This window comes from Scyliorhinus torazame, chromosome 19 (genome assembly GCF_047496885.1).
Source record: "Scyliorhinus torazame isolate Kashiwa2021f chromosome 19, sScyTor2.1, whole genome shotgun sequence".
Lineage (NCBI taxonomy): Eukaryota > Metazoa > Chordata > Chondrichthyes > Carcharhiniformes > Scyliorhinidae > Scyliorhinus > Scyliorhinus torazame.
Window position 1 is genome coordinate 36,504,598 of NC_092725.1, and position 26,034 is coordinate 36,530,631.

The following is a 26,034-nucleotide window of genomic DNA, read 5'->3' on the forward strand; positions in this document are numbered from 1 at the left end:
TTTTTTAATATAAAAAATTAATTTAGTTGTTAGCCAGATCTTGGTAGAAAGTTAGAGGAATGGCAGGGAAGGGAGTGCAATGTTCCTCCTGCAGGATGTTTGAGGTGAGGGATGCCGTTAGTGTCCCTGCTGATTTTACCTGCAGGAAGTGCTGCCATCTCCAGCTCCTCCAAGACCGAGTTAGGGAACTGGAGCTGGAGTTGGAAGAACTTCGGATCATTCGGGAGGCAGAGGGGGTCATAGATAGCAGCTTCAGGGAATTAGTTACACCAAAGATTGGAGATAGATGGGTAACTGTAAGAGAGACTGGGAAGAAGCAGTCAGTGCAGGGATCCCCTGCGGTCGTTCCCCTGAGAAACAAGTATACCGCTTTGGATACTTGTGGGGTGGGGGGGGGGGGGACTTACCAGGGGTAAGCCATGGGGTACGGGCCTCTGGCACGGAGTCTGTCCCTGTTGCTCAGAAGGGAAGGGGGGAAAGAGGAGCAGAGCATTAGTAATTGGGGACTCGATAGTCAGGGGCACAGATAGGAGATTTTGTGGGAGCGAGAGAGACTCACGTTTGGTATGTTGCCTCCCAGGTGCAAGGGTACGTGATGTCTCGGATCGTGTTTTCCGGGTCCTTAAGGGGGAGGGGGAGCAGCCCCAAGTCGTGGTCCACATTGGCACGAACGACATAGGTAGGAAAGGGGATAAGGATGTCAGGCAGGCTTTCAGGGAGCTAGGATGGAAGCTCAGAACTAGAACAAACAGAGTTGTTATCTCTGGGTTGTTGCCCGTGCCACGTGATAGTGAGATGAGGAATAGGGAGAGAGAGCAATTAAACACGTGGCTACAGGGATGGTGCAGGCGGGAGGGATTCAGATTTCTGGATAACTGGGGCTCTTTCTGGGGAAGGTGGGACCTCTACAAACAGGATGGTCTACATCTGAACCTGCGGGGCACAAATATCCTGGGGGGGGGGAGATTTGTTAGTGCTCTTTGGGGGGGGTTTAAAACTAATGCAGCAGGGGCATGGGAACCTGGATTGTAGTTTTAGGGTAAGGGAGAATGAGTGTATAGAGGTCAGGAGCTCAGATTTGACGTCGCAGGAGGGGGGCAGTGTTCAGGTAGGTGGTTTGAAGTGTGTCTACTTCAATGCCAGGAGTATACGAAATAAGGTAGGGGAATTGGCAGCATGGGTTGGTACCTGGGACTTCGATGTTGTGGCCATTTCGGAGACATGGATAGAGCAGGGACAGGAATGGATGTTGCAGGTTCCGGGGTTTAGGTGTTTTAGTAAGCTCAGAGAAGGAGGCAAAAGAGGGGGAGGTGTGGCGCTGCTAGTCAAGAGCAGTATTACGGTGGCGGAGAGGATGCTAGATGGGGACTCATCTTCCGAGGTAGTATGGGCTGAGGTTAGAAACATGAAAGGAGAGGTCACACTGTTGGGAGTCTTCCATAGGCCTCCAAATAGTTCTAGGGATTTAGAGGAAAGGATGGCGAGGATGATCCTGGATAAGAGCGAAAGTAACAGGGTAGTTATTATGGGAGACTTTAACTTTCCAAATATTGACTGGAAAAGATATAGTTCGAGTACATTAGATGGGTCGTTTTTTGTACAGTGTGTGCAGGAGGGTTTCCTGACACAGTTTGTTGACAGGCCAACAAGAGGCGAGGCCACATTGGATTTGGTTTTGGGTAATGAACCAGGCCAGGTGTTGGATTTGGAGGTAGGTGAGCACTTTGGGGACAGTGACCACAATTCGGTGACGTTTACGTTAAGGATGGAAAGGGATAAGTATACACCGCAGGGCAAGAGTTATAGCCGGGGAAAGGGAAATTATGATGCCATTAGACGTGACATGGGGGGGATAAGGTGGAGAAGTAGGCTGCAAGTGTTGGACACACTGGATAAGTGGAGCTTGTTCAAGGATCAGCTACTGCGTGTTCTTGATAAGTATGTACCGGTCAGGCAGGGAGGAAGGTGCCGAGCGAGGGAACTGTGGTTTACCAAAGAAGTGGAATCTCTTGTTAAGAGGAAGAAGGAGGCCTATGTGAAGATGAGGTGTGAAGTTTCAGTTGGGGCGATGGATAGTTACAAGGTAGCGAGGAAGGATCTAAAGAGAGAGCTAAGACGAGCAAGGAGGGGACATGAGAAGTATTTGGCAGGAAGGATCAAGGAAAACCCAAAAGCTTTCTATAGGTATGTCAGGAATAAGCGAATGACTAGGGAAAGAGTAGGACCAGTCAAGGACAGGGATGGGAAGTTGTGTGTAGAGTCTGAAGAGATAGGCGAGATACTAAATGAATATTTTTTGTCAGTATTCACTCAGGAAAAAGATAATGTTGTGGAGGAGAATGCTGAGCTCCAGGTAAATAGATTAGATGGCATTGAGGTACGTAGGGAAGAGGTGTTGGCAATTCTGGACAGGCTGAAAATAGATAAGTCCCCGGGACCTGATGGGATTTATCCTAGGATTCTCTGGGAGGCCAGGGAAGAGGCTGCTGGACCATTGGCTTTGATTTTTATGTCATCATTGGCTACAGGAATAGTGCCAGAGGACTGGAGGATAGCAAATGTGGTCCCTTTGTTCAAAAAGGGGAGCAGAGACAACCCTGGCAACTATAGACCGGTGAGCCTCACGTCTGTAGTGGGTAAAGTCTTGGTGGGGATTATAAGAGACAAGATTTATAATCATCTAGATAGGAATAATATGATCAGGGATAGTCAGCATGGCTTTGTGAAGGGTAGGTCATGCCTCACAAACGTTATCGAGTTCTTTGAGAAGGTGACTGAACAGGTAGACGAGGGTAGAGCAGTTGATGTGGTGTATATGATTTCAGTAAAGCGTTTGATAAGGTTCCCCACGGTAGGCTATTGCAGAAAATACGGAGGCTGGGGATTGAGGGTGATTTAGAGATGTGGATCAGAAATTGGCTAGCTGAAAGAAGACAGAGGGTGGTGGTTGATGGGAAATGTTCAGAATGGAGTTCAGTCACAAGTGGAGTACCACAAGGATCTGTTCTGGGGCCGTTGCTGTTTGTCATGTTTATCAATGACCTAGAGGAAGGCGCAGACGGGTGGGTGAGTAAATTTGCAGACGATACTAAAGTCGGTGGTGTTGTCGATAGTGTGGAAGGAAGTAGCAGGTTACAGAGGGATATAGATAAGCTGCAGTGCTGGGCTGAGAGGTGGCAAATGGAGTTTAATGTAGAGAAGTGTGAGGTGATTCACTTTGGAAGGAATAACAGGAATGTGGAATATTTGGCTAATGGAAAAGTTCTTGAAAGTGTGGATGAGCAGAGGGATCTAGGTGTCCATGTACATAGATCCCTGAAAGTTGCCACCCAGGTTGATAGGGTGGTGAAGAAGGCCTATGGAGTGTTGGCCTTTATTGGTAGAGGGATTGAGTTCCGGAGTCAGGAGGTCATGTTGCAGCTGTACAGAACTCTGGTACGGCCGCATTTGGAGTATTGCGTACAGTTCTGGTCACCGCATTATAGGAAGGACGTGGAGGCTTTGGAACGGGTGCAGAGGAGATTTACCAGGATGTTGCCTGGTATGGAGGGAAAATCTTATGAGGAAAGGCTGATGGACTTGAGGTTGTTTTCGTTAGAGAGAAGAAGGTTAAGAGGAGACTTAATAGAGGCATACAAAATGATCAGAGGGTTAGATAGGGTGGACAGTGAGAGCCTTCTCCCGCGGATGGAAATGGCTGGCACGAGGGGACATAGCCTTAAACTGAGGGGTAATAGATATAGGACAGAGGTCAGAGGTCGGTTCTTTACGCAAAGAGTAGTGAGGCCATGGAATGCCCTACCTGCTACAGTAGTGAACTCGCCAACATTGAGGGCATTTAAAAGTTTATTGGATAAACATATGGATGATAATGGTATAGTGTAGGTTAGATGGCTTTTGTTTCGGTGCAACATCGTGGGCCGAAGGGCCTGTACTGCGCTGTATTGTTCTATGTTCTATGTTCTATGTTCTAAATACGGCCAAAGCCACGGCAAAAATTCTAACTGAACAGATTTTCACTAGATGGGGACTCCCCCGTAGTATTGAGTCAGACCAAGGTTCGCACTTCACAGGCAGGGTCATGAAAACTGTCATGACGATTTTTGGCATAAAACAGAATTGCCTGTTACCCGCAGTCCAGCGGCATTGTGGAACACATGAATCGGACAATAAAGGCCACACTTCGGAAAATGGTACAGCAGCATAACACGACATAAGAACATAAGAACTAGGAGCAGGAGTAGGCCATCTGGCCCCTCGAGCCTGCTCCGCCATTCAATGAGATCATGGCTGATCTTTTGTGGACTCAGCTCCACTTTCCGGCCCGAACACCATAACCCTTAATCCCTTTCTTCTTCAAAAAACTATCTTTATCTTAAAAACATTTAATGAAGGAGCCTCTATTGCTTCACTGGGCAAGGAATTCCAGAGATTCACAACCCTTTGGGTGAAGAAGTTCCTCCTAAACTCAGTCCTAAATCTACTTCCCCTTATTTTGAGGCTATGCCCCCAAGTTCTGCTTTCACCCGCCAGTGGAAACAACCTGCCCGCATCGATCCTATCGATTCCCTTCATAATTTTATATGTTTCTATAAGATCCCCCCTCATCCTTCTAAATTCCAACGAGTACAGTCCCAGTCTACTCAACCTCTCCTCGTAATCCAACCCCTTCAGCTCTGGGATTAACCTAGTGAATCTCCTCTGCACACCCTCCAGTGCCAGTACGCCCTTTCTCAAGTAAGGAGACCAAAACTGAACACAATACTCCAGGTGTGGCCTCACTAACACCTTATACAATTGCAGCATAACCTCCCTAGCCTTAAACTCCATCCCTCTAGCAATGAAGGACAAAACTCCATTTGCCTTCTTAATCACCTGTTGCACCTGAAAACCAACTTTCTGCGACTCATGCACGAGCACACCCAGGTCTCTCTGCACAGCAGCATGTTTTAATATTTTATCATTTAAATAATAATCCCTTTTGCCGTTATTCTTACCAAAATGGATAACCTCACATTTGCCAACATTGTATTCCATCTGCCAGACCCTAGCCCATTCACTTAGCCTGTCCAAATCCCTCTGCAGACTTCCAGTACCCTCTGCACTTTTTGCTTTACCACTTATCTTAGTGTCGTCTACAAACTTGGACACATTGCCCTTGGTCCCCAACTCCAAATCGTCTATGTAAATTGTGAACAGTTGTGGGCCCAACACTGATCCCTGAGGGACACCACTAGCTACTGATTGCCAACCAGAGAAACACCCATTAATCCCCACTCTTTGCTTTCTATTAATTAACCAATCCTCTATCCATGCTCCTACTTTCCCCTTAATGCCATGCATCTTTATCTTATGCAACAACCTTTTGTGTGGCACCTTGTCAAAGGCTTTCTGGAAATCCAGATATACCACATCCATTGGCTCCCCGTTATCTACCGCACTGTTAATGTCCTCAAAAAATTCCACTAAATTAGTTAGGCACGACCTGCCCTTTATGAACCCATGCTGCGTCTGTCCAATGGGACAATTTCCATCCAGATGCCTCGCTATTTCTTCCTTGATGATAGATTCCAGCATCTTCCCTACTACCGAAGTTAAGCTCACTGGTCTATAATTACCCACTTTCTGCCTACCTCCTTTTTTAAACAGTGGTGTCACGTTTGCTAATTTCCAATCTGCCGGGACCACCCCAGAGTCTAGTGAATTTTGGTAAATTATCACTAGTGCATTTGCAATTTCCCTCGCCATCTCTTTTAGCACTCTGGGATGCATTCCATCAGGGCCAGGAGACTTGTCTACCTTTAGCCCCATTAGCTTGCCCATCACTACCTCCTTGGTGATATCAATCCTCTCAAGGTCCTCACCTGTCATAGCCTCATTTCCATCAGTCACTGGCATGTTATTTTTGTGTCTTCCACTGTGAAGACCGACCCAAACAACCTGTTCAGTTCCTCAGCCATTTCCTCATCTCCCATTATTAAATCTCCCTTCTCATCCTCTGAAGGACCAATATTTACCTTAGCCACTCTTTTTTGTTTTCTGTATTTGTAGAAACTTTTACTATTTGTTTTTATATTCTGAGCAAGTTTACTCTCATAATCTATCTTACTCTTCTTTATAGCTTTTTTAGTATCTTTCTGTTGCCCCCTAAAGATTTCCCAGTCCTCTAGTCTCCCACTGATCTTTGCTACTTTGTATGTTTTTTCCTTCAATTTGATACTCTCCCTTATTTCCTTAGATATCCACGGTCGAATTTCCCTCTTTTTACCGTCCTTCCTTTTTGTTGGTTTGCCGGGCACTGTGAAAAATCACTTGGAAGGTTTTCCACTGTTCCTCAACTGTTTCACCATAAAGTCTTTGCTCCCAGTCTACCTTAGCTAGTTCTTCTCTCATCCCATTGTAATCTCCTTTGTTTAAGCACAAAACACTAGTGCTTTATTTTACCTTCTCACCCTCCATCTGTATTTTAAATTCCACCATATTGTGATCGCTCCTTCCGAGAGGATCCCTAACTATGAGATCCTGAATCAATCCTGTCTCATTACACAGGACCAGATCTAGGACCGCTTGTTCCCTCGTAGGTTCCATTACATACTGTTCGAGGAAACTATCACGGATACATTCTATAAACTCCTCCTCAAGGCTGCCTTGACCGACCTGGTTAAACCAAACAACATGTAGATTAAAATCCCCCATGATAACTGCTGTACCATTTCTACATGCATCTGTTATTTCTTTATTTATAGCCTGCCCCACCATAATGTTACTATTTGGTGGCCTATAGATTACTTCTATCAGTGACTTTTTCGCGTTACTATTCCTGATTTCCACCCAAATGGATTCAACCTTATCCTCCATAGCACCGATGTCATCCCTTACTGTTGCCCGGATGTCATCCTTAAATAACAGAGCTACACCACCTCCCTTACCATCCACTTTGTCCTTCCGAAAAGTTTGATACCCTCGGATATTTAACTCCCAGTCGTGACCATCCTTTAACCATGTTTCAGTAATGGCCACTAAATCATAGTCATTCACGATGATTTGCGCCATCAACTCATTTACCTTATTCCGAATACTACGAGCATTCAGGTAAAGTACACTTATGTTGGCTTTTTTTTAACCTCTGTTCTTAATCTTAACACCTCGATCAGTAACCTCTCCTAAGTTATATTTCCTCTTAACCTTTCTCCTTATTTTCCTTGTCGTCGAACCCACATCTTCCTGTAACAACCTGCCGCATCGCTTACCATTAATGTTTTCACTTCCCGTTTTATTTCTTTTAGTATTCCTGGTCCTATTCACTGAGCTCCCCTCAGTCACTGTACCTTGTACTGTCGCCCTTTTTGATTTTTGACTATGGCTTCTCTGCCTTACACTTTCCCCCTTACTGCCTTTTATTTCTGTCCCCGTTTTACTACCTTCCAACTTCCTGCATCGGTTCCCATCCCCCTGCCACATTAGTTTAAACATGGGACACAGTGCTCCCATTCGCACTGATGTTTATTAGAAACACGGTGTCGAGTTCGACAGGTTACACCCCCCATACCCTCATGACCAGACGACCCATGAAGGGTACCGGGTATTTAGTTGGACTTGATTTGGCCAGCCCCGCAGTCACCGCCCTGACCCACGAGAAAGCGGTCCAAAACATGGAGAATATTAAAGCAGCACAGCTCGCTGCAGCTGTTCGACTAGGCGCTAGACAAAAGCAGGGTAAGGCTTGCTTTGATAAGACAGTATATCCGACATAGTATACAGTCGGACAGCAAGTCATGATCTCCCTGTACAATCCCAGTTCATTCCTCGCCCCTAAATTTGCTTGATCCTACTCAATCTCCGATAAAGTTAGCCCCTCAGTTTACAAAATCACATCTCCTAATGGAAAGTCAGGAGGTTCCATATAAACCAGCTTAAGGTTTATGGAACGCAGTGCAGCCACTCGCACCACCTCTCATTGGCAATGGCAGACAGCGGAGACCCGCCCACTGACAACCAATCCCGCCCTCCCCCAGCAGCGACAGCACGTCCACAGACACGACCTTCACCCCGTCCCCAGAGTCAAATTTCACCCCAACACTTGATTCGGCTGCTGGCGACAGCGATAGCGACAGCGACAGCACAACTGACGACCTGAACAATGGAAACACAGACCAGGCCCCAGTTCCTACAGCCACACCGACCACGATATGTTTGGCCCCTCAGAGACAATCTATTGGCCATTACCAGAACCTGACCCACCACCCGACGTTAGCGACACCCCCCTTGCCCCTACCGCCATACAGAATTTGAAACATTGGCACCGCGATCATTCCTGTCATCTGATACTCCTGTCATCTGACACGGAACGATGAGATGTACCCCACATCGGCACACGCCGCATTGGCACTAAAACTCCAGTCACGAGTTTGGCACCCGGGAGATGGTGATGACTCAGAGTCTGACACCCACCATGCTAACCCCTTTGAGACCCTTTTTGAAATGGAACCTTAAAGTGCCCAGATGATGAGAGAAAGGAACTGATTGAGATTTACGGTGTCCTTTCCCTGATGGAACCTGCCCACTTTCTTCTTTAGTTTGTTTTTAATGTTGAATGTTCTCTCTTGTATGATTTGGTGTGTTGACCTCAGACACATTTCTTGATACAGTAATCTTCTGATGCCACATGGCAGTTAAAGGCATAAGTTTGCTGAAAGCCCATATATCCTCAAATTCTTACCGCCCTTGGAAAGTCACTCAGGCAGTGGAATAATGACACTGATCCCCTCCCTGCCCGAGGACCCCTATGCATTTGGTCAGCCAAGCTCGGGTAGTGGAGCAACCATCCTACCCGGGGATTCCACCCATTCTTGCTCTGCCGTGCACCATCCGCACCCCATTCGGAGAATTATTTTCGAAACTCTTTTGCTGTTCTTTTTACAACTGTGGTTTAAAGAATGCACAGTTGCCACAACTTTTGTCCCCTTTCCGGCCACCCTTCGGTTGCTATCCCCCCATCTGCTATTTACACATTCAAAACACTTGATTGAAACAAGTTTGCAGAGGATGGAGAAATTATCCGCCCATCAGCCCATAAAACACAGGTTGCGAGAGTGCTCACACTGTGACCAAATTTTTTTTCGGATGTCTGGTCTCCCAAATGGTTGTTTTAAAAAAAAAATTGAGTGAGTCACATATAGTGACAATTCTAAATGGGAAATTGACGAGAAGGAGAAACAGACAGACAAACGAGATATTAAGCAACAAGATAATAACAGATATTATGCTTGTACCCCCAGGAAGATACGGATACCTGAAGAGGGAGAAAGACATGGACAAGATGAAGAAAAACCTGATGATCTGAATCATGATCGTCGTTGGAACAATACAGTTGCGCGCGTTAGCGGACCCTACACCCCTCACCACACAGGCCCTAAACATGACCACCCAACACAACACCCCTAGTCCGGACACTACACCACACAGACACAGCCACTGATACCCCCACATGGTGTGATAATATCATAAAATGGTACTCCCTTTCATACACAGTAGAGGCCCTATTGGTCATAGCTATACTTTGCAGTGTCATCCAGATGATCAGACTTCGGAAATGGTGAAGGAGAGTCTCCCGTCCTCCAGTATACAAACTCAGAGCCCCTTTCCTCAGACTCCAGCAAACCCCATACTCTTTCTGAACCCTTCCTCCCTAATAAATTCTGCGGTTGTTGTTTTTAATAAAGTTACTTGGACATTAGTGATAAGTAGGAATGTGATGCTGCTATTGGTTATTTTGTATTGTAAGATAAGTTCTTTGGTTATTAGATAACCAAAGAATGAGTGTAGTTTAGTTAAAGACAGTTAGAATTTCCCCTTTTTGTGTAAAGAGACTGAAATGTATGTTTGAATGTTATAGTGCCCCTTTAGAATTTTTTGAGAAATATATGTGTTGTAATAGGGAAAACTTGGGTAAATATTTTGACCCATAGGACAGAGTAGGATAGAACCTGTCCTTGATTGAGGGCACCCAGCATGTCAGAGAACAGGAGAAGATCCAGCAGTGTGATCCTTCACGCTTCGCGTTGAGGATCAAGAGGACGGAATGTAGCAATCTGGGATGGCCACATACAACCAGGAACAGGGAAGGTCGCAAAGCATAGCGGGAAAAATGGACAGTGCGAGATTTAGCCGCACTGAGGGCCGGAATGTATATTTGCGAGTGAGGAATCCAGACGGTATTGAAACCCCCAACCGATTAGCATTTGATGGCCCATCTCCGCCAGACTAAATACTGATACTTGAGCGACCGATACAATCCCAGACATTTCGGCACCACTCCCTGTACTCGGGAAGTGTAAACAACAGGGTCAATGACCACTTAGGACACGCCCAGCCATCAAGGCACCCGCCCCTTTATGGTTTGAATCGAACACAGTGATCAGGAGTTACCCAATTAGTGGGGTCCAAACTGAAGGACCCACCCAAAAGAGCACGAAAACCCCCAAGAATAAAAAGAGACACCACCATGTGTTCAGCCTCTCTTGGACCTGGCGCTCCAGCAACGTTTACTTCCAAGTGCAGCACCATCAGAAGCAAGTTCAACGCCCGCTACCAGACGGATGAGCCTAGCTGAGCATCAGTTACTTCTACAGACTCGATAGATCCTGAATCGAACAACGGCCAGTGTTCCTCTGACCTAAGCCGGGTGCCTGAAGTTAAGTACAGGTTGCCATAGTCGATAGGTGTAGCTTAACTAGTAGTGTTTATGTTGCATGATTAATTGTGTGTGTAAATAAAGTACCCTTGATCAGGAGTATCCCCCCCCCCCCCAGCCAATAAATTCTGGTGGAGCGGAAACCCGAGACACTACACGTGTAGTGTCTCCCACCCACCCTCCTCCTCTAACCTAATAATAATAATAAGGTGTAAGGTAAGTGCCATATTATATTATTATATTATTAGCATTGTGCAGGTCAAGGTTCGGAGGTGGAGGAGCAGTCTCTGTCAGCGAGAGAACCTGAGAACATCTAAGACACTCAGAAGGTAAGTAAGTGATTTTGACTTATTTTTACTTTTATACCTTTTTTCAAATTGTGTGTGTCGGGGGGAAACTGAAGTGACATCACAGAAAAGCTGTGGCCAGAGTGGCTGGTTGGGATTCTACCCTAAATTTTAAAAAAAATTTGAGTATTTGGTAACTAATTAAACATAATAACTTAATTATAATTTAGAGGGATATCTAAGCCAGAGATCGGAGAGTATTATAGTTAGCTATCGCATTTCTATTAGAAATCTAGTGCTAGGAAACAGATAGTTGACAGTAACTTTGAAATTTAAAAAAAAATATTTTATAAAAAAAAGACAAATTTTAATTTTAATTAATTGACGCAATGTCAGTTAGAGGGGTGCTGTGCTCTGACTGTGAGATGTGGCAGGTCCGGGAGGCTTCCAGCGTCCCGGATGGCTTCATCTGCAGAAAGTGCACCCAACTGGAGCTCCTCACAGACCGCATGGTTCGGTTGGAGCAGCAATTGGATGCACTTAGGAGCATGCAGGTGGCGGAAAGCGTCATAGATCGCAGTTATGTAAATGTGGTCACACCCAAGGTGCAGGCAGAGAAATGGGTGACCACCAGAAAGGGCAGGCAGTCAGTGCAGGAATCCCCTGTGGTTGTCCCCCTCTCGAACAGATATACCCCTTTGGATACTGTCGGGGGGGATAGCCTATCAGGGGAAAACAGCAGCAGCCAGAGCAGTGGCACCATGGCTGGCTCTGATGTTCAGAAGGGAGGGTCAAAGCGCAGAAGAGTAATAGTAATAGGGGACTCTATAGTCAGGGGCACAGATAGGCGCTTCTGTGGACATGAACGAGACTCCAGGATGGTATGTTGCCTCCCTGGTGCCAGGGTCCAGGATGTCTCTGAACGGGTAGAGGGCATCCTGAAGAGGGAGGGCAAACAGGCAGAGGTCATTGTACATATTGGTACTAACGCCATAGGCAGGAAGGGGCATGAGGTCCTGCAGCAGGAGTTCAGGGAGCTAGGCAGAAAGTTAAAAGACAGGACCTCTAGGGTTGTAATCTCGGGATTACTCTCTGTGCCACGTGCCAGTGAGGCTAGAAATAGGAAGATAGAGCAGCTAAACATGTGGCCAAACAGCTGGTGTAGGAGGGAGGGTTTCCGTTACCTGGACCACTGGGAGCTCTTCCGGGGCAGGTGTGACCTATATAAGAAGGATGGGTTGCACCTAAACCGGAGAGGCATAAATATCCTGGCCGCGAGGTTTGCTAGTGTCACACTAGGTTTAAACTAGTATGGCAGGGGGGTGGGCATGGGAGCAATAGGTCAGAAGGTGAGAGCATTGAGGGAGAACTAGGGAATAGGGGCAGTGGGGCTCTGAGGCAGAGCAGACAGGGAGAAGTTGCTGAACACAGCGGGCCTGGTGGCCTGAAGTGCATATGTTTTAATGCAAGAAGTATTACGGGTAAGGCAGATGAACTTAGAGCTTGGATTAGTACTTGGAACTATGATGTTGTTGCCATTACAGAGACCTGGTTGAGGGAAGGGCAGGATTGGCAGCTAAACGTTCCCGGATTTAGATGTTTCAGGCGGGATAGAGGGGGTTGTAAAAGGGGAGGCGGAGTTGCGCTACTGGTTAGGGAGAATATCACAGCTGTACTGCGGGACGACACCTCAGAGGGCAGTGAGGCTATATGGGTAGAGATCAGGAATAAGAAGGGTGCAGTCACAATGTTGGGGGTTTACTACAGGCCTCCCAACAGCCAGCGGGAGATAGAGGAGCAGATAGGTAGACAGATTTTGGAAAAGAGTAAAAACAACAGGGTTGTGGTGATGGGAGACTTCAACTACCCCAATATTGACTGGGACTCACTTAGTGCCAGGGGCTTAGACGGGGCGGAGTTTGTAAGGAGCATCCAGGAGGGCTTCTTAAAACAATATGTAGACAGTCCAACTAGGGAAGGGGCGGTACTGGACCTGGTATTGGGGAATGAGCCCGGCCAGGTGGTAGATGTTTCAGTAAGGGAGCATTTCGGTAACAGTGACCACAATTCAGTAAGTTTTAAAGTACTGGTGGACAAGGATAAGAGTGGTCCTAGGATGAATGTGCTAAATTGGGGGAAGGCTAATTATAACAATATTAGGCGGGAACTGAAGAACATAGATTGGGGGCGGATGTTTGAGGGCAAATCAACATCTGACATGTGGGAGGCTTTCAAGTGGCAGTTGAAAGGAATACAGGACCGGCATGTTCCTGTGAGGAAGAAAGATAAATACGGCAATTTTCGAGAACCTTGGATAACGAGAGATATTGTAGGCCTCGTCAAAAAGAAAAAGGCGGCATTTGTCAGGGCTAAAAGGCTGGGAACAGACGAAGCCTGCGTGGAATATAAGGAAAGTAGGAAGGAACTTAAGCAAGGAGTTAGGAGGGCTAGAAGGGGTCACGAAAAGTCATTGGCAAATAGGGGTAAGGAAAATCCCAAGGCTTTTTACACGCACATAAAAAGCAAGAGGGTAGCCAGGGAAAGGGTTGGCCCACTGAAGGATAGGCAAGGGAATCTATGTGTGGAGCCAGAGGAAATGGGCGAGGTACTAAATTAATACTTTGCATCAGTATTCACCAAAGAGAAGGAATTGGTAGATGTTGAGCCTGGAGAAGATACCCTGGGTCACATTGTGATCCAAAAAGACGAGGTGTTGGATGTCTTAAAAAATATTAAGGTAGATAAGTCCCCAGGGCCTGATAGGATCTACCCCAGAATACTGAAGGAGGCTGGAGAGGAAATTGCTGAGGCCTTGACAGAAATCTTTGGATCCTCGCTGTCTTCAGGGGATGTCCCGAAGGACTGGAGAATAGCCAATGTTGTTCCTCTGTTTAAGAAGGGTAGCAAGGATAATCCCGGGAACTACAGGCCGGTGAGCCTTACTTCAGTGGTAGGGAAATTACTGGAGAGAATTCTTCGAGACAGGATCTACTCCCATTTGGAAGCAAATGGACGTATTAGTGAGAGGCAGCACGGTTTTGTGAAGGGGAGGTCATGTCTCACTAACTTGATAGAGTTTTTCGAGGAGGTCACTAAGATGATTGATGCAGGTAGGGCAGTAGATGTTGTCTATATGGACTTCAGTAAGGCCTTTGACAAGGTCCCTCATGGTAGACTAGTACAAAAGGTGAAGTCACACGGGATCAGGGGTGAGCTGGCAAGGTGGATACAGAACTGGCTAGGCCATAGAAGGCAGAGAGTAGCAATGGAGGGATGCTTTTCTAATTGGAGGGCTGTGACCAGTGGTGTTCCACAGGGATCAGTGCTGGGACCTTTGCTCTTTGTAGTATATATAAATGATTTGGAGGAAAATGTAACTGGTCTGATTAGTAAGTTTGCAGACGACACAAAGGTTGGTGGAATTGCGGATAGCGATGAGGACTGTCGGAGGATGCAGCAGGATTTAGATTGTCTGGAGACTTGGGCGGAGAGATGGCAGATGGAGTTTAATCCGGACAAATGTGAGGTAATGCATTTTGGAAGGTCTAATGCAGGTAGGGAATATACAGTGAATGGTAGAACCCTCAAGAGTATTGAAAGTCAAAGAGATCTAGGAGTACAGGTCCACAGGTCATTGAAAGGGGCAACACAGGTGGAGAAGGTAGTCAAGAAGGCATACGGCATGCTTGCCTTCATTGGCCGGGGCATTGAGTATAAGAATTGGCAAGTCATGTTGCAGCTGTATAGAACCTTAGTTAGGCCACACTTGGAGTATAGTGTTCAATTCTGGTCGCCACACTACCAGAAGGATGTGGAGGCTTTAGAGAGGGTGCAGAAGAGATTTACCAGAATGTTGCCTGGTATGGAGGGCATTAGCTATGAGGAGCGATTGAATAAACTCGGTTTGTTCTCACTGGAACGACGGAGGTTGAGGGGAGACCTGATAGAGGTATACAAAATTATGAGGGGCATAGACAGAGTGGATAGTCAGAGGCTTTTGCCCAGGGTAGAGGGGTCAATTACTAGGGGGCATAGGTTTAAGGTGAGAGGGGCAAGGTTTAGAGTAGATGTACGAGGCATGTTTTTTACGCAGAGGGTAGTGGGTGCCTGGAACTCGCTACCGGAGGAGGTAGTGGAAGCAGGGACGATAGGGACATTTAAGGGGCATCTTGACAAATATATGAATAGGATGGGAATAGAAGGATACGGACCCAGGAAGTGTAGAAGATTGTAGTTTAGTCGGGCAGCATGGTCGGCACGGGCTTGGAGGGCCGAAGGGCCTGTTCCTGTGCTGTACATTTCTTTGTTCTTTGTTCTTGTTCTTGATCTTGAACAAACTAACTGGTGTTTGGCTCTTTGATTGATAGCCGGTTGAGCCTTGTGGTGGTATCATTTGATTACCTGGCGACTCTGAGCAATATAGTATAGATATCCAAAGAAAGGAGGGGAACCTCACTGACTGCCATATTTACAGTAGGTAAAAAAGGCAACAGTTATTGGTGACATCTGCCGGGATTCGACCCAGAAGCGACCGTATCACTCTGAGAGAACCCACAAAAGCGTTTTGAATTAGAAATCCAAATTTGCAAAGTAAAGAAACCACAAGCGAAACCAGTATCGATCAAACCTCCAAAATACGGAAGTGTTCCTGTCCTGCACTTTTCTTTGTATAACCAAAACACCAGAACATTGATGAGGCCGCACTTGGAATATTGCATACAATATTGAGAGATGGTGCAAGAGGGAGGGTTTCAAATTCCTGGGACATTGGGACCGGTTCTGGGGGAGGTGGGACCTGTACAAATCGGACGGTCTGCATCTGGGTGGGACCGGAACCAATGTTCTCGGGGGTGTGTTTGCTAGTGCAGTTGGGGAGGGTTTAAACTAATGTGCCAGGTGGATGGGAACCGATGTAGGAAGTCAGTGGGGACAGAAACAAAAGGCAGGAAGGGAGAGTGTGTAAAGCATGACCAGAGAAAGCAGGGCAGAGAGCAAGGAAGGTCTACATTAAACTGCATTTATTTCAATGCAAGGGGCCTGACGGGCAAAGCGGATCAATCAGGGCATGGATGGGCACATGGGACTGGGATATTATAGCTATGACTGAAACATGGCTAAGGGAGGGGCAGGACTGGCAGCTCAATGTTCCGGGGTACAGATGCTATAGAAAGGATAGAACAGGAGGTAAGAGAGGAGGGGGATTGGCGTTTTTGATTAGGGAGAACATCACGGCAGTACTTAGAGGGGATATATCCGAGGGTTCGCCCACTGAGTCTATATGGGTGGAACTGAAAAATAAGAAGGGAGAGATCACCTTGGTAGGACTGTACTACAGGCCCCCAAATAGTCAGCGGGAAATTGAGGAGCAAATATGTAAGGAGATTACAGATAGCTGCAAGAATAATAGGGTGGTAGTAGTAGGGGACTTTAACTTTCCCAACATTGACTGGGACAGCCATAGCATTAGGGGCTTGGAAGGAGGGAAATTTGTTGAGTGTATTCAGGAGGAATTTCTCATTCAGTAAGTGGATGGACCGACTAGAGAGGGGGCAAAACTTGACCTCGTCTTGGGAAATAAGGAAGGGCAAGTGACAGAAGTGCTAGTGAGGGATCACTTTGGGACAAGTGACCATAACTCCATTAGTTTTAAGATAGCTATGGAGAATGATAGGTCTGGCCCAAGAGTTAAAATTCTTAATTGGGGCAAGGCCAATTTTGATGGTATCAGACAGGAACTTGCAGAGGTAGATTGGGGGAGACTGTTGGCAGGCAAAGGGACGGCTGGTAAATGGGAGGCTTTTAAAAACGTGTTAACCAGGGTGCAGGGTAAGCACATTCCCTTTAGAGTGAAAGGCAAGGCTGGTAGAAGTAGGGAACCCTGGATGACTCGAGATATTGAGACTCTGGTCAAAAAGAAGAAGGAGGCATATGATGTACATAAGCAACTGGGATCAAGTGGATCCCTTGAAGAGTATAGAGATTGTCGAAATAGAGTTAAGAGGGAAATCAGGAGGGCAAAAAGGGGACATGAAATTGCTTTGGCAAATAATGCAAGGGAGAATCCAAAGAGATTCTACAGATACATAAAGGGGAAAAGAGTAACTAGGGACAGAGTAGGGCCTCTTAAGGATCAACAAGGACATCTATGTGCAGAGACACAAGAGTTGGGTGAGATCCTGAATGAATATTTCTCATCGGTATTCACGGTGGAGAAAGGCATGGATGTTAGGAAACTAAGGGAAATAAATAGTGATGTCTTGAGAAGTGTGCATATTACAGAGGAGGAGGTGCTGGAAGTCTTAAAGCGCATCAAGGTAGATAAATCCCCGGGACCTGATGAAATGTATCCCAGGATGTTGTGGGAGGCTAGGGAGGAAATTGCGGGTCCCCTAACAGAGATATTTGAATCATCGGCAGCCACAGGTGAGGTGCCTGAAGATTGGAGAGTGGCGAATGTTGTGCCCTTGTTTAAGAAGGGCAGCAGGGAAAAGCCTGGGAACTACAGACTGGTGAGCCTAACGTCTGTAGTAGGTAAGTTGCGAGAAGGTATTCTGAGAGACAGGATCTACAAGCATTTAGAGAGGCAAGGACTGATTCGGGGCAGTCAGCATGGCTTTGTGCGTGGAAAATCATGTCTCACAAATTTGATTGAGTTTTTTGAGGGGGTGACCAAGAAGGTAGATGAGGGCAGTGCAGTAGACGTTGTCTACATGGACTTTAGCAAAGCCTTTGACAAGGTACCGCATGGTAGGTTATTGCAGAAGGTTAAAGCTCACGGGATCCAGGGTGAGGTTGCCAATTGGATTCAAAATTGGCTGGACGACAGAAGGCAGAGGGTGGTTGTAGAGGGTTGTTTTCAAACTGGAGGCCTGTGACCAGTGGTGTGCCTCGGATCGGTGCTGGGTCCACTGTTATTTGTGATTTATATGAATGATTTGGATGAGAATTTAGGAGGCATGGTTAGTAAGTTTGCAGATGACACCAAGATTGGTGGCACAGTGGATAGTGAAGAAGGTTATCTAGGATTGCAACGGGATCTTGATCAATTAGGCCAGTGGGCCGACAAATGGCAGATGGAGTTTAATTTAGATAAATGTGAGGTGATGCATTTTGGCAGATCGAATCAGGCCAGGACCTACTCAGTTAATGGTATGGCGTTGGGGAGAGTAATAGAACAAAGAGATCTAGGAGTACAGGTTCATAGCTCCTTCAAGGTGGAGTCGCAGGTGGACAGGGTGGTGAAGAAGGCATTCGGCATGCTTGGTTTCATTGGTCAGAACATGGAATATAGGAGTTGGGATGTCTTGTTGAAGTTGTACATGACATTGGTACGGCCACACTTGGAATACTGTGTGCAGTTCTGGTCACCCTATTATAGAAAGGATATTATTAAACTGGAAAGAGTGCAGAAAAGATTTACTAGGATGTTGCCGGGACTTGTTGGTTTGAGTTATAAGGAGAGGCTGGATAGACTGGGACTTTTTTCCCTGGAGCGTAGGAGGCTTAGGGGTGATCTTATAGAGGTCTATAAAATAATGAGGGGCATAGATAAGGTAGATAGTCAACATCTTTTCCCAAAGGTAGGGGAGTCTAAAACTAGAGGGCATAGGTTTAAGGTGAGAGGGGAGAGATTCAGAAGGGCCCAGAGGGGCAATTTCTTCACTCAGAGGGTGGTGAGTGTCTGGAATGGGCTGCCAGAGGTAGTAGTAGAGGCAGGTACAATTGTGTCTTTTAAAAAGCATTTAGATAGTTACATGGGTAAGATGGGTATAGAGGGTTATGGGCCAAGTGCGGGCAACTGGGGCTAGCTTAATGGTAAAAACTGGGCGGCATGGACTGGTTGGGCCGAAGGGCCTGTTTCCATGCTGTGAACTTCTATGATTCTATGATAATTCTGGTCGCCACACAGCAGAAGGATGTGGAGGATTTGGAGAGGGTGAAGAGGAGGTTTACTAGGATGTTACCTGGTCTGGTGGGTGTTAGCTATGCAGAGAGGCCGATTTGACTCATAATGTTTTCATTCGAACGACGGAAGTAGAGGGGTGACCTGACAGAGGTTTACAAGATTATGAGGGGCATTAAGAGAGTGGATGGGCAGGCACTCTTTCCAAAGTTGGAAGGGTCATTCACCAGGGGGCATAGGTTTAAGGTCCATGGGGCAAAGTTCAGAGGAGTAATTCGAGGGAGATTTTTCCACACAGATGGTGGCGAGTGCCTGGAATGCGTTTCCAGGGGAGGTTGTGGAGCAGATAAATTTACGGCATTTAAAAATAATTTCGACAAATACATGGATAGGCTAGGTGTATAGATAGAGGGATACAGCACAAGGGCAGTATGGTCGCACAGTAGTTAGCATAGTTGCTTCACAGCTCCAATGTCCCAGGTTTGATTCCCAGCTTGGGTCACTGTCTGTGCGGAGTCTGCACGTTCTCCCCATGTCTGCGTGGGTTTCCTCCGGGTGCTCCGGTTTCCTCTCAGTCCAAAGATGTGCAGGTTAGGTGGATTGGCAATGCTAAATTGCCCCGAGTGTCCAAAAAGGGTAAGGTGGTGTTACGGGGATAAGCTGGAGGTGTGGGGTTAGGGCGGAGGTGTGGGCTTGGGTAGGGTTCTCTTTCCAAGGGCCTGTGCAGACTTGATGAGCTGAATTGCCTACTTCTGCACTGCAAATTCTATGATAAAGTAGTGCTGAGGGGTTTGGCCAAGGTTGGTATCATGATTGGTACAGGCTTGGAGGGTCAAAGGACTTGTTCCTGTGCTATATTGTCCTTTGTTCTTTGAGCGCCTTTGTCAGGTCGCAGCTAATCGTGATACACAGTTAACAAATAACTGGAGGGCGGGACTCCACAAACGATTCCCTCAAAATTGATGGGGGAGCGAGTCACGCTATCAAAAAAAGTTCTGAAAAATTTGCAACTATCTTCGCTCAGATATGCTGAGTGAATGATGCATCTCCTCACATCCGAATTCGCACGAATTTCATTCTACAGCTAATTCGATTAATTCGAAGTAATATTACAAAGTGGGGGGGGGGGGGGGGGGGCGGAGAGGAGGAGGTGGGGAGGAGGCACTGAGGCATTGAATACTCACAACATTCCGGCAAGAACTCTTCTCCCGCAATGCCTCGTCACAACAGTATAAGACCGTGGCCATCTAATAACAACAGAGAAACTAACTTTCTCTCCTGCACTAAAAACGATATTGTCATAGTTGAACTCGTCTATCAACATCTTGTTGTGCACCATTGGCAGAAACTTAACTGGAGTATCAATATAACTACGGGGTTAACACGAGGAAATCAGATGTTCTGAATTATGCGGTGGGCCATTCTCGCCCATCCTCCCCGAAGCCTGTCCAACATCTCTCATTCACATAATAGATTTAGAAACATAGAAAATAGGAGCTAGCGGAGGCTATCCAGCCTTTAGATTTTGCTCCATTATGGCTGATCTTCCAACTGAAAATAGCCTGATCGTTCCTTCCCCCATATCCGTTGAGCCCCTTCATTCCAAGTGCGATATCCAACTGCTTCTTGAAAACATACAATAAATTGGAGATATAAAATCTAGTCGCCAATTCAGCTTGAGGACCTGACAAGAAAATACTAGGATTGCAAGACCCACAATAACAGAATAAATACTTCAAATGCTTCTTCTCTTTGAGCTTGTCGTTTTAGTATCTCTTTTTCTCACTTAATTTCTGAATGCTATTTTCATTTGGCATTAGTCCTTCCATTTATCTGTTTCCCAAAGTCCATGCCCCATGCGTCTCAATCCTAACATGCTGCAATGTTTTTCACGACACAAAATCTTTTCTGAGAGTGACTTTGTTAGATACTGAACCTTTTATGCGTTGATCCGTGTAATGCATAACACAAACACAATTACATGCTTATTCCGGACACATTAACTGAAATTAGTTTTGCTATAATTATAAAATATAGCATTAGATGGCGCGACTGTTCAATGAACAAAGTAGGGCAGTGTCATTGTTATTCATAATGTAGAGGTAAATGAAATAACTCTTAATAATCCATAATTTTGCAGTGCAAAATGATACAGGGGAAATTTAAGACGACTCATTTTTCAATAGATTCCCGTGACCTTAATTAATATACAGTGAACCAGAAAAGAAATTGTGAAAGGGTCAGCAACAATCTTTGTCCAGCAGCTGGTACCCTGCAGCTTTATCAGAAACAGTGATACTGTGAAAAGGTTTGCCAAGAGTGAAAACCATTGATAATGTGATACTATTTCACAACACTAGTAACCATATGATTTCCGAGGAAGGGCAATATGCTGCCCGACATGTAACACTTGAACTTTAAACTGCTTCATGACCAACCATTGAAAGCATTTACGGAAAGAAAATGTCCCAGAAAACGAACTGTTTGCAATTCCTAGTTGGCTGATTCATGCTCCTAGTCCACACATGGCATTGCAGTTAGTTCAGTCCAAAGAAAAATCTAACATAAATAACAGGGTTAGACAAATAAAAACCGGTGTGAATATCATACTGCTGCTACAAGACAAACAAAAACATATTGAGAGCATTAAACCATTGAAAACAAATGGGGTGGGGACAGACAACTCAGAGATACGGAAATAAATAATCCTTTCCACAGAAGATCACAGTTACACTTATGTTCATCGTAAACAGGTGAAATAAAAGCTTACCAGGAACTCCAACCGCTGAAAGAACAGGATAGTAAATGCGTTCTATCTGAAGGATTGCCGGTTTTCCCATATCAATATGGCCTCTGTTTGCTTGGAGACTCCCCCTTTTCTGGGCGCTGTGAGTCGATCCTTTCTAATGGGCTCTGATATATATGTATGAGAGAGAGAGAGAGAGAGAACATTATACTGACACGGTATACACTTGATCATAGCTATTATGTACAGTCACTTGAACAAACACATTTCGTCAGCAGCTTTCCCTCCGGTCCAAATATTGGGATAGCTAAAGCTTAAAAGCCTCAAAGTCCAGCACATTCTCTTAATCTTGTGTCTGTCGGGAATAATATTGAGAGCTGTAAGCATACAGAACGACACGGTGACACAGTGGTGAGCACTGCTGCCTCACAGTGCCAGGGACCCGGGTTTAATGCCGGCCCTGGGTCACAATCTGTGTGGAGTGTGTAGTTCTCCCCGTGTCTGCGTGGGTTTCCTTCGGGTGTTCCGGTTTCCTCCCACAGTTTAAAGATGTACAGGATAGGTGGATTGGCCATGGGAAATTGCCACTTAGTGTCCAAGGATGTGACAATTAGATTATTGGGTTGCAGAGATAGGGTGGAACATGGATGATGCAGACTCGATGGGCCGAATGGCCTCCTTCTCCACTCTGGAGATTCTATGATTTAGATAGGATGGTAGCAAGACTGGGAAGCTGCATTTCCAGCAAACGGTAATATCTTTCTTCATTCCTGAAAATCATTTCTGAATGAAACTAACTTTCCAGCAGTTTGCAGTGAGCCAGTAGTGCTTAGTATTCCCGTTTCACCCTGTTCCTTCCTTTCCCAATTAAAATCTCAACTTTGACTCTCTGACACGGGATTGTGGAAGTTCTATTCAGAATGTTCAATATTTTCCCGACTGTAGCCCTTCTCCTTCCTGTATGTCATTGTCTCAAAATTACCCCAGTGCAATTATTCCATCAATCCCTCACTCCTGCCGATCTGGACCATGTCATTCACACCCAAAACGAACATAAAATCGGAGGAAGCAATTTACATTTTGCACCTGTTCCACCATTCAAAAACATTATGAGTGATCATCATGTACTCCATGAATCAGCTGTTTGCCAAAATCCTTTAGTACCTTTGACTAATCAAACATCTATGAATCTCAGTTTTAAAATTAACAATTTAACTTGATATTTTCATCGATTTGCTTCGACATATTAAAAACAAATGATTACATTAACTCTTAACTCGAGGAAATGCAAGCCTAGACTTAGCATAGATCTTGGGGTCTATGTTCATAGATCTTTGAAAGTTGCCATCACTTGAATAGAGCAGTGCAGAAGGCCTATGGTGTGCTCGCGTTCATTAGCAGAGGGGTTGAATTTAAGAGCCGTGAGGTGATGATGCAGCTGTACAAAACCTTGGTAAAGCCACATTTGGGGTACTGTGTGCAGTTCTGGTCGCCTCATTTTAGGAACTTTGTGGAAGCTTTGGAAAAGGTGCAAAGGAGATTTACAAGGATGTTGCCTGGAATGGAGATAGGTCTTTCAAGGTAAGGTTGAGGGTGCGAGGCCTTTTCTCATTAGAACGGAGAAGGATGAGGGGTGACTTGATAGAGGTTTATAAGATGATCAGGGGAATAGATAGAGTAGACAGTCAGAAACGTTTTCCTCGGGTGGAACAAACCATTACAAAGGGACATAAATTTAAGGTGAATGGTGGAAGATATAGGGGGAATGTCAGAGGTAGGTTCTTTACCCAGAGAGTAGTGGGAGCATGGAATGCACTGCCTGTGGAAGTAGTTGAGTCGGAAACATTAGGGACCTTCAAGCATTAGGGACCTATTGGATAGGTACATGGATTACGCTAGAATGCTGGGGTGTAGATTGATTTGTTCTTAATCTAGGACAAAAGTTCGGCACAACATCTTGGGCTGAAGGGCCTGTCCTGTGCTGTATTTTCTATGTTTAGACTATTTATTCTCTTTGTAGAAAATGAACGTGTGATCTCTTCATGCTTCTGTTGGACTGTTCTCATTTCTATCACAAAATTACAGGTTCAGAGGATGGACACAACACAGAAGGGAGCCATTTTGCCATCCTTGCCCAGCCAGATGACTGGAAGAAACTTTAAGATAAGACTCAACCGTTGTCCTGCAGATTTGTTAATCTTCAATTAATTATTTAACTTTCTATTGAAATCCATGACTGAATCTCTCTCCAGGATATCTCAGAAATTCTGCATATTAATGACAGGCCGCATAACATATATGTTCATTAAAATGTCTTTAGTTCTCATATCATTCACGATAAATATATATTTTCTGGCTTTCCACATCTACTTATTATGGGCCAGGGTTTAGAGAACACAGAAGTATATCATGGAGTTCAGCTGACCCAGAACCTTTCATAGAATTTGGTTATGGGGAGCACAAGTGCCCACTTTACAGGTGTGATGCAACAGAGATCTAAAGTATTTCTAAACAAAACAATGTTTTATTCTATGAATCCAATTCACATTTTATAAACACACAGTAAATATCTTATCAATTACCAACACTGATACCCCCCCCCCCCCAAAGATACAGTACTCCATAGGTAACCCTTAGTAACTTTCCTAACAACACCCATAAGCCAAAGACCCTTTTTAACAAAGACAGTAGGTTTGCATTCCTTACAGAAACAAGTATTACTTTGAAATCATCAAGTGATCTGGAGACATTCTTTAGCATGCAGAGAGAGGTGCCAAAATACACCTTCTTGGTTTGAATGCAACTCTCCAACTGAAAATGCATCTAAAACTCAGAGCCAAAAACAGCTTCCAGCTCAAAATGAAAGTAAAAAGCAGAGCCAGAGCCCAGCTCCAACTACACAATGACATCACCGCAGCCACTTGAGAAGACAAACATTTCTTAAAGTGGCATTCCCATGACATACTCCAATCACAAATGCTTAACAGTCCCGATTCAAGACAGAACATCCATTGTATAGATTGCCTGCACCATAGCCTTATAACTTTTATGGTCCTGAAAATCTTATTGTGGTTATTTCATTTTTCCATTCTACATGCTCCCCTTTGGCAGATCATCTAGACAATGTCAGCTTTAGCACCACTCCACTTGTTCCTGCACGCTGCCACCTGTGTTACCACATAACAACATCTGTCTGTTTTCTATGAGCTGCAATTTAATCTACATGAATATTGGAACGACTGAAACCCTCCACCTTTGGTGCCAACACAATTGGATTATTCTTCTCATAGATCCAGTCATGGCTTTCAAAGTAGCTTATTCTCTAAAGAACGAAAATTAAGTGCTGGACTACGGTATAAGGGCCCGCGCTCAGAGAAAACGTCCTGCTCTCTTTTCCCTTCTAGGTTTGTCTGTGTTGTGTGTGTGTAGAGGGTGATACGGGATAAAATGGGGGATTATGAACTAGATAAGAGTTAATCTGTAGTGTTAGCTGCATATTTAATTATTATTATTGTTAGTAATAAAATTAATTGTGTCTAAATTTTCACATTTGGTGATTGTAGATATTGTACACTAAGGGCCAAAAACATCAGATTAGTTCCCAAGAAATAGTTTTAAAATTTTAATTGTGTTTTGACTCTGGGTTAAGTGGGGCTGGAATTGAGCACGCACTAGCCCAGGGTGTCGTAAAAGTGGGCAAGGTGTGGGAAGCGGTACTTGGTGCATTATTCTTTTACAATGCCAGTGCTGACACACCTGGCTCAATGACCTTGTTTGCCGTTGTAATTATTCCAAGATTCCAGGAATATTTTAAGAACATAATAAGAACATAAGAACTAGGAGCAGGAGTAGGCCATCTGGCCCCTCGAGCCTGCTCCGCCATTCAATGAGATCATGGTGATCTTTTGTGGACTCAGCTCCACTTTCCGGCCCGAACACCATAACCCTTAATCCCTTTATTCTTCAAAAAACTATCCATCTTTATCTTAAAAACATTTAATGAAGGAGCCTTAACTGCTTCACTGGGCAAGGAATTCAATAGATTCACAACCCTTTGGGTGAAGATGTTCCTCCTAAGCTCAGTCCTAAATCTACTTCTCCTTATTTTGAGGCAATGCCCCCTCATTCTGCTTTCACCCGCCAGTGGAAACACCTTGTCAAAATCTTTCTGGAAATCCAGATATACCACATCCATTGGTTCCCCGTTATCTACCGCACTGGTAATGTCCTCAAAATTTTCCATCCTGATTAGGCCATGCGACCTGAGACGCAACTCAAACCCCTTTTATCAATTGATGTTAGCTTTTAATATCGCATCTACCCCACGCCAGAACTCACTCTGCCCCTATCTCAATCCAACTAGCACTCGACCTCAAAATCACAAAGCTGTAAATTCCAGATTCTC

General features: G+C 45.2%; 1 protein-coding gene across 1 annotated transcript in view; it reads right to left on the reverse strand.

Moving 5' to 3' along the window:
- Positions 1-22,051, reverse strand: part of LOC140396087 (probable G-protein coupled receptor 139) — a 38,458-nt gene extending 16,407 nt beyond the window's left edge. The window contains exon 1 of the mRNA XM_072484186.1: positions 21,654-22,051. Within this exon, the coding sequence (XP_072340287.1) occupies positions 21,654-21,723 (70 nt within the window). The 5' untranslated portion in view covers positions 21,724-22,051. The remainder of the gene's footprint in view (positions 1-21,653) is intronic.
- Between the last annotated feature and the right edge of the window lie 3,983 nt (positions 22,052-26,034).